The following is a 14,782-nucleotide window of genomic DNA, read 5'->3' as shown; positions in this document are numbered from 1 at the left end:
TTATGTAAAAAGGTATAGTAATTTAAGACCATAAAGTAATGATCATTGTATTCTAAGGATAAAAACAATCACTAGCTTTGTAAAATGTATGAATATGTTAATTAATAGTATTAGTAAATTTAATAGTTATAGTAGATAGATTGGAAAAAAAATATTTTTTGGCCTCTATTGACGTAAGTTTAGTTTAGGTTGCATGTTATAGAAAAAGAAGCTTAAACTTTAGATTACGCAAAGGCAGAAAAAGGGTAATGCAAAATTGAGCTGAATATTCCTCCTAGTGGAAGGGAAGGGAAGGGCAAGCGGGGAACACGCGACTTTGCATAATATTTTATATTTAAATTTGAAATGAGTGATGAAGTGCAGTGCAGTGTTCTACTCTGAGATTCACATGCTTCCACCCAACTCTTCAAGCTTTCCAGACTGACTCACTAAATGACCTCTCTCTCTCTCTCTCTAGAATGCAGCTTTCTCCGCTCCCATTTTCCCTATTTCAAAGTTCGCTAGCTGTCTCTGCGCTTTAATTTACTATCAATCACCAAAATGTGGCAATTCATCGTAGCAGCAGCGGCTGCAGCAGGATCTGGGATTTTAGCCAAAAAATTAATTACCCCCCATGATACTGACTGCGACATAAAATACCTAGATTCTGCTGAAACTAAATCTTCACCGCCACAAGATTCTGTCTTTGAATCAAACTATACACTCAAAGAAAACACTATTCAAGAGAACGCAGAAACCCTCGTCGACGAGGCCGCGATCTTCAGGTTTTCGAGTCCGGAGATCGCGTCTAAGGAGCTTAGGACGAATACTCGAAATGGGTTCAGAAATGGGGGTCCGAAGAGGGGAAAAAAGAAAAATGCTGCGTCGGAAGCCTGTCGGAAAGAGGCGGTGGCGGATCAGGTTGGTTTTAAGAGTGGAAAGAGGATTTCTGTTTGCTTGAAGAAGAGGAGAACTGGCAAGCATGCTGCAGGGAAGTGTGAATCTTGTGTTTCAAAAGGTTAGTTGCTTATCAGTTGTCATGCAAAATTGTGTAGTTATTCCGTTCAACTCGAACATGATTGTAGATGCTTTAGGGGTTAAATTTACTCATCATATTTAGTAATCTGAGTAAGTTGAAGTATAGATCTGGAGATTCGAACATGATGGTGGTGTATCAGTCACATCATCTGCAACAAAATCTATGCGAAAACTTTCGCAGCACTGTAAAGGAGAATTGTGTTCCTGAGTCATTTTCGGGATGGATGTTCACCATGATTGAATACAATTAGGTGGTGATCAGTTTGATGGATTTGTTAGAAATGAGTCTTATAAATGTTGTTTGGTTGGGTGTGGATTCAATCTCGGTACAAGTTAATCTTGAGCAACCGAACATTATAATTTGGGCGCTATCGAGTACTTTCATGTTAGTTGATCATAAACAACAAAGTGGTAGGAAGAAAATGAATTATTAATACAGTTTTCTTGAACATTACTTCAAAATTCCTGTGCTTTATGCAGTTGGAGTGGCCCAGTGAGGGCCATATTGACATCCTCTTTGCTGAAGAAGCTTCCTGTTAGATTTTTGCACTGAATGAGATTAAAATATAATGAATCTGTTTTGCTGGATGTGTTAACATTATCCTTAACCATTAGGTTCGATTTTTTTGACACACATCTACTAAATATATCTATTTTTATTTCATGTTTTTAAAAAATTGCTTGTTGGTTTGTGAATACGTAGGTGAGTCTGGTTAGCTAAGAGAACCTCAAGCTAGAAACTTAGCCAACTAGTAACCCCAAATTCCTCTATGATTTTGTTGTGAATACTTCTAACTAATCTTCCCCTTCCCCCTCTTTTAGATCTTTCCTGTTTTCTATTTCTTGCTATAACACCTGAACATTTGAATTCTGTCATTATATTTGTGATTGATATTTGCTCATATAACTTGATGTCCTGTTGTCGGTTCCCTGGTTCATGTCATGATCAATAAACGTACTGATATTTGAAGAGTTCTTCAATGTCTTATGCACTTTCAGATAATTCATTTGGATGGGGAGTTGGTGTTGGGATAATGTATATGGTGTCAGCTGGAACAGCTGAAATCTCTAAGTTGAACTCTGCAATGTGCGAGACGGTAAAAACTGTCGAAGAACTAAAAGCCGAGATCTCAAAAAGGAAAAACTCACAAAACGTGAGTGTCCCAGTTGCTGGGAATGAAGCTGGAACAAATAAGAAGTTTGTTGAAAGCTGTTACAAAGATCCATCATTCACTAGGGCAGCTACCAAGAGCGAAGAAAATATGAATGCATTTAGTCCTGCTTTGACCGATGAAGGTGAATGTGCGAGTAGCATTCTTACGAATAATCAGCATTCCGAGGTGTTAGAAATGCATCAGTTGGAAGCAGAGCTAGAGTCTGAACTTCAGAAACTTCCCTGGTCTGGAATGGAAGCTTCTAGTTCTGATGGAAGAACAGACATTTATGAGGTAAATTATTGATTTATCTAATCCAAATTTGGATCTTAATATCTCACATCTCATGCCGTGGTATATAATGTTCTGATCCATCCTTTTCATCGATTCATATTCGTTTTCAGACATATTAGTATTATAGGGGCAGTGAATGGTTGAATTCATTTTGTCTGAATCTCAATGACACATGTTAACTTGCAGACTGAAGTGTTGGCTAAAGGAGAAGCGTTTGAGAATGCAAGCTCGTATCAATATAATGGTGTGTCGGCAGGTGAACTGGATCAGAAACTGTGTCATTTGCTCGTCGAACAACAGGAAAGCCAAATAATGGAGCTAGAGGCCGAATTGAATGAGGCGCATTCCAAACTCCACCAGAAAGAAACTGAGCTCCAAAAACTCAGAGACTGTGTGAAACGACTAACAGAGTTTTCGCTAGTCAATGCTTCAGGCACCATAACTCTCCTATCTGTTCATTATTACGAGTCAATTCTAGCTTATTCTAGAATGTAAATGGATCTCGGAGTTTGAGTTTTGATTTTGTTTTCCAGATGAAGAAGGTGAGAATGAAGAGGCGGATGTGCAGGCAATAACAGATGGAATTGAAGAGAAGAAGGCTGGATTGGAATCAATGGTTGGAATGAAACGAAGCATTGGCTGTACATCATACATTTGCTCTGGTAAATAACAGTGTGATCCCATGGGCAACACCACACCACAGTCATCTGATGCCTGAATGCTGCAAAGACATCTGACATCATTTATGGCTCTCGACACCCTTTGTTCTTCTCCATGCAACGGTCCCCCCCCCCCCCCCCCAAGAAAAATGTACAACAAAAAAAACTTATTTTTTATATTTGGTAGTGATATATTTAATCGTTCTTAGTTAAGGGGCATTTCTTGAGAGAGAGAGAGAGATGACTATTGTAGGTGATGGTGGGGCGAGGAAGATGTTATTGACTTTAGGAAAAGTACCAAATATTTGGGCACAAAATACAATGGGGAGAGGTTAAGTTGTTTACATGTCTAATCCAATTGCAGTTGTTTGTATATATAGCTTTTACCTTTTTGTAGGAAACCCTCTCTTCATTTGCAATCAAATGCTACTACTAATTTCCTTTCAATTTATTCCCCTTAAAATTTAGACACGCACAACGTAGTAATTGCAGAGTTTTGGACTTGCTTTTGACCGTTGAATACTACCTCCGTCTCGCATTAATTGCTACATTTACTTTTCTGCACTCGTTTTGATACTCCATCCGTCCATGAAAAATATGACACGTTGTGAATGACATGGGTTTTAATGTGAAATTGGTAAAGTAAGTGAGAAGAGAAAAAAGTAAGAGAGAAGTAGTGTTAGTGGAATGTGAGGTCTATATTATTAGTAAGAGAGAAGTAGTGTTAGTGGAATGTGTGGTCTATATTATTAGTAAGAAATGGGGAAAAAGTAAGAGAGAAATTGTTGAAAACTTTCTTTTTTTTAAATGTGCTTTATTTTTCGTGGACAACCAAAAATGGCAAATGTGCTCTATTTTTCATGGACGGAGGGAGTACTATATAGTTAAAGTCGAGAAATAGTAAAATAAGAGAGAGAATAAGGTAAAAAAAAAGTCTTCTTTACATTATTCTCTCACTTACTTTAATATTTTTCCACTTTAACTATTTATTATCATTTTTACAAAACGTGTGCAGAAAAGTAAATATGACAGTTAATGCGGGACGGAGTTAGTATCAATTATCATGACTTGATCAAGGCCATCTATTTTGATTTTATGCAAATATCTAGGAAAGTATTTAATTTTAAAAAGAAAAATAAGTAAATAAATATATGAAATATTAGTCACACTTTTATAGTATTTGTTTTATAATGAAATTTGAGTGTAAAGATTTAGTGGAGAGTAAGATCTATTTAATTAAAAAAAAAGTAAATCATTCTTTAAATTCCGTGCATACAAAGTGGCAAAATAGGTCATTATTTCGCTGATAGTGAGAGTATTTTTTTCAGGAGTATTTATTTTGTATGTACTCCAGAGATATTCAATTGACAAACCATACTGTATCTTTCTTAATCAGTATGACATAAAAGAGTAAATATGATGAAAGAATAAAAAGGCGGTTTTAAATTCCCACTTTAAGAAGAAAATAGATAGGTACTCTAATCCAATAATAAAGGTTGCCTAACTACTGCAACCCTCGCTTAGAGCATCCACAATAGGAATAACCCAGCCATAGCCTAGCCACAAACTCCTCCTGCCACATCGTCAACACTAAAAATCCACCTGCCACATCATAAATAGCCCAACAATAGCCTAGCCACATCATAAATAGCACAGCCACATCAATAGCCACATCACTAATAACAATTATATAAAAATGAAATAATTAACAATCACACAATATACGGAATTTAATTTACGAGACATATACGGGAAACATTAATAATACTATTAAAATTTTAAAAAGTACAATAATTTAAAAAAAGTACAATAATTTAAAAAAATTACAATAATTAACAAAAAAGTACAATAATTCACTCCTCTACTCCCTGAAGTAGGCTCGTTGTTGAGATCCATTTACCGTTGTTGATCTTGTATAGAAATTTAGATAGAGAGAGTACTCGTTAAAACAAGTGGTGCGAATGAAAATGACGTGCAAGACGCGTATATATAGTGTTTCGGAAAAAAAAAATCGCGCTAGGCGGTGCGCTAGGCGATCCGGACGCTGCAATAGCGCCGAGCGGATCGCCCAGCGCACCGCCTAGCGCCACGGAACCGCTGAGCGCTAGGCGGTTTTTTAATCCGAAAACCGCTAGGCGGTTGCAATAGATCGCCTAGCGCACCGCCTAGCGCCGGCGCTCGGCTAAGCGGTGCACTAGGCGCTATTGTGGATGCTCTTATAGAACCTACCCCTTTTCTAATAAATGGTGCATATATTTATACACCCTACTACATGATATATTACAGGCACTTATATGGTGACCTAAAAAATTAGGATTGAATCTTCAATCTTCAGATATGATATGCCTTTATTTTGTTTGTCTGCTTTGCTATATTGATAACGTGGTATTGACATGTCACATGTAGATGAGTATTGAATTAAAAATGAATAAATAGAAACGGAATCCTTCCAACTCGGGCAGAAGTTCATTAGGTAAAATTGGATGGACAAATGTGTTATGTTTGTTAGCAAAATTGTAATTATAGGCTAATTTTGTAACACACAAACACTACTAGTTCTTACCTTCCAAGGAAGTAGTATATAATTGAAAATTATTGCTATAGTTTAGAAAAACAAAAACGTCTTATTAAAATAATTGATCACAAATGATACTACTATTAAAATTTTAAAACATGAAATGAACTTCGGATAACTAAACGGCGATAAAAAAAAACAAAATAAAAATATTAGTAGTACTACAACATATATGAATATGGCTTAGCCACATTATTTAGCAGAGTAGAGTAAGCTTAGCCACAAGCAACGTGTTGGGCCACCCTTGCCTTCATATTCAACACCCATCCGTGCTATAATAAAAAAAAACATATATCCTCTCCCTGTCCCAACTTAATTGTAAACAAAAAACAATCATGTTAGTATTTTGTTTTATGTACTTATATTAGTAAAATTCATTTACTTAAATTCATTTATAGATTCCTAGTTGGATTTTCAATGTGAAAGAATAATAAATAAAATCAAACAAGACATATATAGAGAGAGAAGGCTGGTGCAAGGTACAATTGCATAATTTAGCAACTGAATTTCGTAGGCAGCAAAAATGAGAGGTATAGCGAAGCCATTATCGAGCCCTAGCCGGGCGGAGAAGTTTCCGCCGCCGTTGATGTGGTTTATGCGCAGCAACGTAGGCAGCCGGAGCCGAAGCCGGTCGCGGTCGAGCCCCATGTTTTACCTCCGCGGCAGGAGAAGCGCCGTCGAAACCAGCCAGGAGCCCTCCTCGCCCAAAGTGACCTGCATCGGCCAAGTCCGCGCCCGCCGCTCCAAGGCCGCGAAGAAACGCCGCCGCTGGTGGCTCTGCTTCCGGAAGAATCCGCTGGATAGCATGCTCTGCAAGTGCGGGTCGATATTCGGGTGGAATTACAACAAGAAGGCCGATTCGTTTAGGGCTTTTCCCGATCGCGAAATTGAAAACCTAGGCGATCGACGCGAGCGAAATCACAGAGTGGAAAAGGAAAGGAAACAGGCGCCGAAAAATGCGTTGATGTTGACGAGGTGCAGATCCGCTCCCTATAGATCGTCGTCGTTGGGAGCTCAATTTCAGAAAGACGCCGCTGATGAATTAGCGGCAAGCAGCATTACCGGAGAAGAAAGGGAGAGTTCAGTTGAAGAAATGAAGAAAAGTGTGGTGCACCCGCTGCTGCTAACGAGGTGTAGATCGGAGCCGGCGAGTTTAGGGGAAAGGCTTGTAGCTGTTGTTGGCCAACATACGCCGCACCGCAATTCCTAGCTTTTTTCTTTTCTTTTTTAGGCTGATTCAAATTCAATATTTACAGCTATTTTCCTTCTTTTCTCATTCTTTGATTACTTGATGCTCTTTTAATAGGGTGAAATTTTGTTATTCACATATATTTTCCTTGTATTTAATTTATGTTTTATGAGGGGTTTGCGAGATAATTTTACATTATTCATTCATAGAAAAATGTGTTGCAAATAATGTGAACATTTCAACTCCAATTTTTTCAAAAATATGTACGGTTTGTGTTTGTTGATAAATACTCCCTATATAAATGGTAGGGTATTTTTTTTTATATTTTGAGATTAGCAGTTAGATGAATGAGTATAGTAACAAAAATTGTGTGGTTTAGTGATATTGCATTTGGCGGTGGCACTTAAACATTTTATCCACATATCTTGGATTTCTTTCTTGTTTCTTTGTTATGGGGGACACGGCTTAATTTGGATTTTTATTGGAAATTTCGCTTTCAACATAATATTTCAAAGTTTGTGATAATAACGATGCATATTTATAAGGATGGTCAATTCCATTCCATACATATGAAATCAAACTTTGGGTGTAATTCAAATGCTTGAAATTCGGACAAAATGTTGTGATTTCCCAAAAAATGTGTTACTTGTATGGATGGATAGATTGGAATACCCACTTGGGAAATTTAGGAATGAAAGTAAATCGGTTGATATATCACAAATTTTAGATTGAAAATAATTATTACAGCTCCTATTACACAGTGTAACCGCTAATTTTAGTAAGTACTATAAATATGCTCTTGTGCTAATCCACCCCATAGCTGCCAAATCAATTTTTTACTAAAATTACCTAAATAAATTTCCAATAAATAATCAGCATAAACTAATTAGCACACAGTTTCATGTTACGGCTCCTTCATTATACACCTTTTGTTGGAAAATAAACACAGGCTATCACGAATATGAAAGAGAATGAACACAAGAAGTTGTTTACCCAGTTCGATACAATGTGTATCTACGTCTGGGGGCGATGCCAAGCCAGGGATTTCACTATATAATTTCAGGATAATTTAACAATGAGGGAGCACCTCTATTTATAAGCAACTAGAGAGCCCTAATTCTAGTCAAACTAGGAAACATATTCCATAAGGAAATATCTTTTAAGGAATAAATCTATCACAAGGAAATATACTTCAAGGAAACAAATCCTAAACATGGTAGGAGATATTTTAGGCTCCATAATTAACAATATCCCACTTGGAGACTAACAACTCCTAAACAACCATTTCCTCGTGATCTCATCCCTTCATCCGCTTAGCATCGCCTAACCTTCTCTTCAAGTTCCAAGGCCAATTGAAGCTATGCATAGCTTCAATTTCTCTAAGGTCACCACCTTAGTAAACATGTCTGCAGGATTCTCACTTCCAAGTATCTTCACAAGTTGCATGATTTTCATCTCCACTAGGTGTCGGATGTAATGATATTTCAACTCCACATGCTTTGTCCTAGAATGAAACGCTGGTTTCTTCGCCAAGAAAATAGCACTCTGACTATCACTGTAGAGTATGCTACTCTTGTTCTCCTTCCCAAGTTCATCTAAGAAACTCTGCAACCACACCATCTCCTTGCTTGCCTCTGTCGCAGCTACATATTCAGCCTCCGTAGTAGACAAAGCAACAGTCTTCTGCAACTTAGAAGTCCATGAAATAGCAGTACCACCATAAGTAAATACATACCCGGTTGTGCTTCTTCTCCCATCAAGATCATTGGACGCCAAGTCTGCATCCACATAACCTGCCAGCTCGACATTCTTGCCATTGAAACATAAGACGCTTTCTGTAGTACCACTCAAGTATCGAAGGATCCATTTAACTGCTTCCCAATGTTGCTTGCCCGGATCACCCATGAACCGGCTCACTACTCCCACTGCTTGTGCAATATCAGGCCTCGTACACACCATTGCATACATAATACTGCCAATTGCTGAAGCATAAGGAATTTTCTTCATTTCAGCACGTTCTTCTTTTGTACTCGGCGACTCCTTCTTCGACAGCTTAAAGTGACTGCCCAAAGGCACACTTACTGGCTTCGAATTATCCATGTTGAATCTTTCCAAAACCTTACCAATGTAAGCAGCTTGCGAAAGATACAATTTTCCTGCCGCCTTGTCACGCTCGATTCTCATGCCCAAAATTTGATTAGCCTCTCCAAGATCTTTCATGGAGAATCGTTCAGACAATTGCATTTTCAACTTATCCATCTCCTTTTGATCACCTCCTGCGATCAACATATCATCAACATATAATAACAGAATAAGATAGCTCTTGTCAAACCTCTTGTAGTAACAACAATGGTCAGCGTAGCATCTTTTATAGCCAATCTCCATCATGAATCCATCAAACTTCTTGTACCACTGCTTTGGAGCTTGCTTTAAACCATACAAGCTCTTCTTCAACTTGCATACAAGGTTTTCCATTCCTTTTACTATGAATCCTTCAGGCTGTGTCATGTACAACTCATCATCCAAATCACCATGAAGGAATGTCGTCTTTACATCCATCTGATGTAACAATAGATTTTCTGCAACTACCATACTCAACACTAAACGAATAGTAGTTAGTTTCACAACAGGAGTGAACACATCTGTATAATCAATACCGTATCGTTGCTCAAATCCCTTGACAACCAGCCTAGCCTTGTAGCGCTTGCTACCATCAGCTTCACATTTGATTCGATAGACCCACTTGCAATGCAATGCCTTTTTCCCTTTAGGAAGTTCCACAAGCTCCCATGTGCCATTTAGGAGAAGAGAGGCAAACTCGTCATCCATGGCAATTTTCCACCTTCGTTTATCAAGGCCTTCTCATGCCTCTGCATAACACTCGGGCTCACCACCATCAGTAAGTAACAAATAGAAATTAGAGGGCGAGTACCTATCAGGTGCACGTCGCTCTCTAGTCGATTTAGGCAGCGGAATAGTCGGTGGTGGAGTGCTTGGTTCTTCTTCAAGCACCTCTTCAGCATTCTGACTCTCCTTGCTCCCACTCGAGTTTGAGATGTCTAGCTCGACCACTTGTGGCTCAGAACTGCTGGGACTTGACGCCTCCAATCTATCCTTGTACAATACCTGTTCATTGAAGATGACATCTCTACTGCGAATAACCTTACGGTTTTGCTCATCCCAGAGTCTATAACCGAACTCATCGCCTCCATAACCAATGAACGTACACTTAATAGATTTAGCATCCAACTTACTTCTCTCAACGGAACTAACATGAGCATAAGCAACACAACCAAAGATGCGTAGGAAAGATAGATTTACCTCTTTTCCTGTCCAAACCTCATCGGGTATCCGAAACTCCAAGGGAACTGATGGACCTCTATTAATTAGGAATGCAGCTGTGTTGACTGCATCTGCCCAAAAACTCTTTGGCAATCCACTTTTCAACCTCATGCATCTTGCTCGCTCATTCAACGTTCTGTTCATGCGCTCTGCGATTCCATTCTGCTGTGGAGTTCCTTTCACAGTTTTCTCCATGCGGATTCCATTCTCGGCGCAGAATTCCTTGAACTTTGCAAGTTCATATTCTCCTCCATTATCAGATCTTAGACACTTCACCTTCATCCCGGTTTCAGTTTCAACAAGGGCTTTCCATTTCCTGAAAGCGTCAAACGCATCGGATTTACTCTTCAGAAAATAAACCCATAGCTTTCGAGTAGAGTCGTCGATGAAAGTCATATAATATTCAGAGCCTCCTAGGGACTTCACAGGTGCTGGTCCCCATAGATCAGTGTGGACCATCTCCAACTTCTGTGTCTTTAATTTTCTGTCTCCTCTTGAGAAACTCACCATTTTCTGTTTCCCAAACACGCAATCCTCGCACAGGCCAACTTCAACAGTTTTCAAGCCAGGCAGTAAACCTCTTGAGCACATTATCTTCATCCCTTTCTCGCTCATGTGGCCAAGACGACAGTGCCACAAATCTGCATTATTTGCATCACTTGCAATATCAATGCAATCTTTGGAGTTAGTTGTGGTATACAACGTACCCTCCTTCTTACCTCGAGCTACTATCATAGCTCCCTTGGTAATCTTCCAATTGTTGCAGCCAAACGTCACGGTGTACCCTTCTGCATCAAGCTGCCCAATCGAAATCAAACTTCTCTGCAATCCAGGAATGTGTCTGACTCCATTCAGTTTTATTACGGATCCATTGGACGTCACTACCTTCACGTTTCCCTTTCCCACGATATCTAAGGGCTCGTCATCAGCCAGATGTACCTTCCCAAAATCACCAGAAACGTAGTCTTCCATTATCTCCACATTGCTGCAGGAGTGAAACGACGCCCCAGAATCCAATACCCACGATTCCATCGGACTACTGACGCTCAAGACCAACGCCTCGCCATCGTCATCAGACATGGTAGCGTTTGATGTCTTCTTGTCCTTCTGATCCTTATTCTTATACTTCTTCGGTGCCTCACATTGATTTCTAAAATGCCCAAACTCATCACAATTCCAGCATTTAGCTTTATCCAAATCCTTCTTGGATTGACTCCTTCCTCTGGAATTTGATCTTCCACGATTTTGCTTTCCCTTCGATCTGCCTCTCTGTTCTGTATTCAGTGCTGATCCCGAAGTAGAAGATCCTGATTCTCTCCGGCGAACTTCCTCACCAATCATCAGATCTCTTACGCTGTCAACTGTTAGTTTTGTCTCTGCAGCAGTAACTGCTGTCACTGTGCCAGCCCAACTCTCAGGCAGAGACGATAGCAAAATCAGGGCACGAATTTCATCATCGAATTTTATATTAACCGAGTTCAGTTGCGAAGTAATCATGTTGAACTCGTTGAGATGTCGTTGCACCAGCTTTCCCTCTTGCATTCTAAAATTAAACAATCGTCTAATCAGATGTACCTTGTTTGCCGTTGATGGTTTCTGATACATGTCCTCCAAGATCTTTATCATCTCATTTGTCGACTTTGCTGCAGTCGTGTGATAAGCCACATCCTTGGACAACGATAGCCTAATCGCGCTCATCGCTTTTCTGTCCAGCAGCTCCCACTCCTCATGTTCCATCTTTTCGGGTTTGGTTTTTAAAGGCTTCCAGAGATCTTTACCGTACAGGTAATCCTCAATCTGCATCTTCCAAAATCCGAAATCAGATCCATCGAACTTCTCTACAGTAATTTTCTCGTCGATCCCCATCGTGATTTCTGCCTCTTAAACCCTAGGCTCTTGATACCAGTTGTTGGGAAATAAACACAGGCTATCACGAATATGAAAGAGAATGAACACAAGAAGTTGTTTACCCAGTTCGATACAATGTGTATCTACGTCTGGGGGCGATGCCAAGCCAGAGATTTCACTATATAATTTCAGGATAATTTAACAATGAGGGAGCACCTCTATTTATAAGCAACTAGAGAGCCCTAATTCTAGTCAAACTAGGAAACATATTCCATAAGGAAATATCTTTTAAGGAATAAATCTATCACAAGGAAATATACTTCAAGGAAACAAATCCTAAACCTGGTAGGAGATATTTTAGGCTCCATAATTAACACCTTTTTCAAAATAATAATTTGATTTGAGTGAAAATATGGCTTGAAAACTTGCTCTAATTTTTTTTAGCTTAGTGATAATTTGGGTAAAGAGTTGTGCTTTTATAGAATGTCGATCACGAATGCCAAATCTAAATCACTTTCTTTATAAAAGAGCAAATTGACACAAAACGAAAGCCAAATTCTAAACCACCATAATTTATCTTACATAAACTTTTAAAAATCACAATTAATTATAGATGACCACACGGACAGTATAAATTATAAAATGTTCTTTGGAAAATAATTTGCAGAAATTGTGTCAAGCGGAAAAACAAACTTGTGTTTCTATAAATATTTAATTTTTCTTTCTAAATAAAGAATTATAATGAGCAAAATATAGTAGGAGTATATGTGCAAATCGGAGTTTTCTTGGGTGAGGCCATCCACAATAGGAATAGCCAGCAATAGCCCAGCCATAGCCCAGCCACTGCCACATCATCAGCACTAAAAATCCTCCTGCCACATCATCAAAACAAGCAAATAGCCCAGCAATAGCCCAGCCATAGCCCAGCCACATACTATCCACATCATTATTAACAAATATATACAAAATGAAATAATTAAAAATCACACAATATACGGAATTAAATTTACGACACAAAACGAGAAAATTCACTAATATTAATAAAATATAAAAAGTACATTAATTAAAAAAAATTACATAATTAAAAAAACTAATGGCGGTCAATCCTCTGTGCCCATAACTCTTCAATTAAATCCTTTTGGAGTCGAATATGAGCCGCCGTTTGGCGCATGTCGGCGTGTGCTTGTAAGAGGCCGGCTTCATCGTGAGGTACCCCACTCCGTACGTTGGGGGCGGCCACGGCGTGGCTTGGACCGGCTTCATTATCGTCGTTGACCCAATTGGTCAGTTCGCCACCTTCATCTTCGACAATCATGTTGTGCATGATAATACATGCGTACATGATATCAGCAATGCATTGGACATCCCACAAACGCGTTGGACCCTTAATTGCCGCCCATCGAGATTGGAGCACACCAAATGCGCGCTCCACGTCCTTGCGCGCCGACTCCTGCCGTGCCGCAAAGTAGGCCTTCTTCGCATCTCCTGGGCATCGGATCGTCTTCACAAAGACGGGCCACCTAGGGTATATCCCATCCGCCAAGTAGTAGCCCATATCATGTTGGTTGCCGTTGGCGACAAAACTGATGGCCGGACCGACGCCCTGACACTGCTCGTTGAAAAGTGGCGACGAGTTGAGGACGTTGAGGTCGTTGTTCGAACCAGCTATCCCAAAATACGCATGCCAAATCCAAAGCCGGTAATCAGCTACGGCCTCCAGGATCATCGTGGGATTCTTTCCCTTGTAGCCGGACGTGTAGAACCCCTTCCAGGCTGCGGGACAGTTCTTCCAGTCCCAATGCATACAATCTATGCTGCCTAACATACCCGGGAACCCATGCTGACTCCCGTGCATCCGCAACAGATCTTGGCAGTCTTCGGGGGTAGGCTTTCGCAGATACTGATCACCGAATACTTCTATCACTCCCAGACAGAAATTCTTCAGACATTGCAAGGCAGTCGTCTCACCGATGTGGAGATACTCGTCCCACATGTCTGCCGCGCCTCCGTAGGCCAACTGCCGGATTGCCGCAGTGCACTTTTGAATAGGTGTGTGGCCGGGTCTGCCAGACGCATCGTGTCTGAAGCGGAAATACAGATATCGAGACTCCAAAGCGTTGACAATACGCATAAACAGGTTCCTGGTCATCCTAAAACGACGCCTGAAAAGGTTGGCGTTGAACCGAGGCTCCTGTGCGAAGTAGTCTTCGTATAGGCGATGATGTGCAGCTACGTGATCCCGATCAATCACACTGCGGCGGTGGACCACTGGGGGAGGTCGAGGTATCGCCGGCTGCAAGGCCCTTTCCATCCATTGGTTTATCGCGTTGGTCGTATAGGAGTCCAACGCCTCGGCCATTCGACGTTCGTACTCCTCAGCATCCCCTCCGCTACCACCACTACTACCACCAGCATTACTCATTTTGCGTTGTTGATCTTGAACATAAATTAAGATAGAGAGAGTACTCGTTAAAACAAGTCGTGCGAATGAAAATGACGAACAAAGCGCGTATATATAGTGTTTCGAAAAAAAAATTTATTTTTTCGCGCTAGGCGGTGCGCTGGGCGATCCGGGCGCTGCAATAGCGCCGAACGGACCGCCCAGCCGACCGCCCAGTGCTGCGCGGTTTCTCTCTCCACTCAGCCGCTGGGCGGCTGCAATAGACCGCCCAGCGCCGGCGCTCGGCTGGGCGGTCGCTGGGCG

At 40.4% G+C, this 14,782-nt stretch overlaps 2 protein-coding genes across 2 annotated transcripts; both read left to right on the top strand.

Annotated features, from left to right (window-relative positions):
* Positions 1-323: 323 nt before the first annotated feature.
* On the top strand, positions 324-3,482 carry LOC121792237. Its single transcript, XM_042190109.1, has 4 exons — positions 324-997; positions 2,017-2,465; positions 2,652-2,898; positions 2,999-3,482. Exons 1-4 carry the CDS (start codon positions 541-543, stop codon positions 3,133-3,135), a joined length of 1,290 nt encoding a protein of 429 aa, XP_042046043.1. The 5' UTR covers positions 324-540; the 3' UTR covers positions 3,136-3,482.
* A 2,740-nt stretch (positions 3,483-6,222) lies between these two features.
* On the top strand, positions 6,223-6,909 carry LOC121778494. The gene has a single exon (XM_042175858.1). The coding sequence runs from the start codon at positions 6,223-6,225 to the stop codon at positions 6,907-6,909; it is 687 nt and encodes a 228-aa protein (XP_042031792.1).
* The last annotated feature ends 7,873 nt before the right edge of the window (positions 6,910-14,782 follow it).

Source organism: Salvia splendens, chromosome 2 (assembly GCF_004379255.2).
Source record: "Salvia splendens isolate huo1 chromosome 2, SspV2, whole genome shotgun sequence".
NCBI classification, from domain to species: domain Eukaryota; kingdom Viridiplantae; phylum Streptophyta; class Magnoliopsida; order Lamiales; family Lamiaceae; genus Salvia; species Salvia splendens.
Note: the sequence above shows the minus strand (reverse complement) of the source record. Positions and strands in the feature narration are given on the sequence as shown.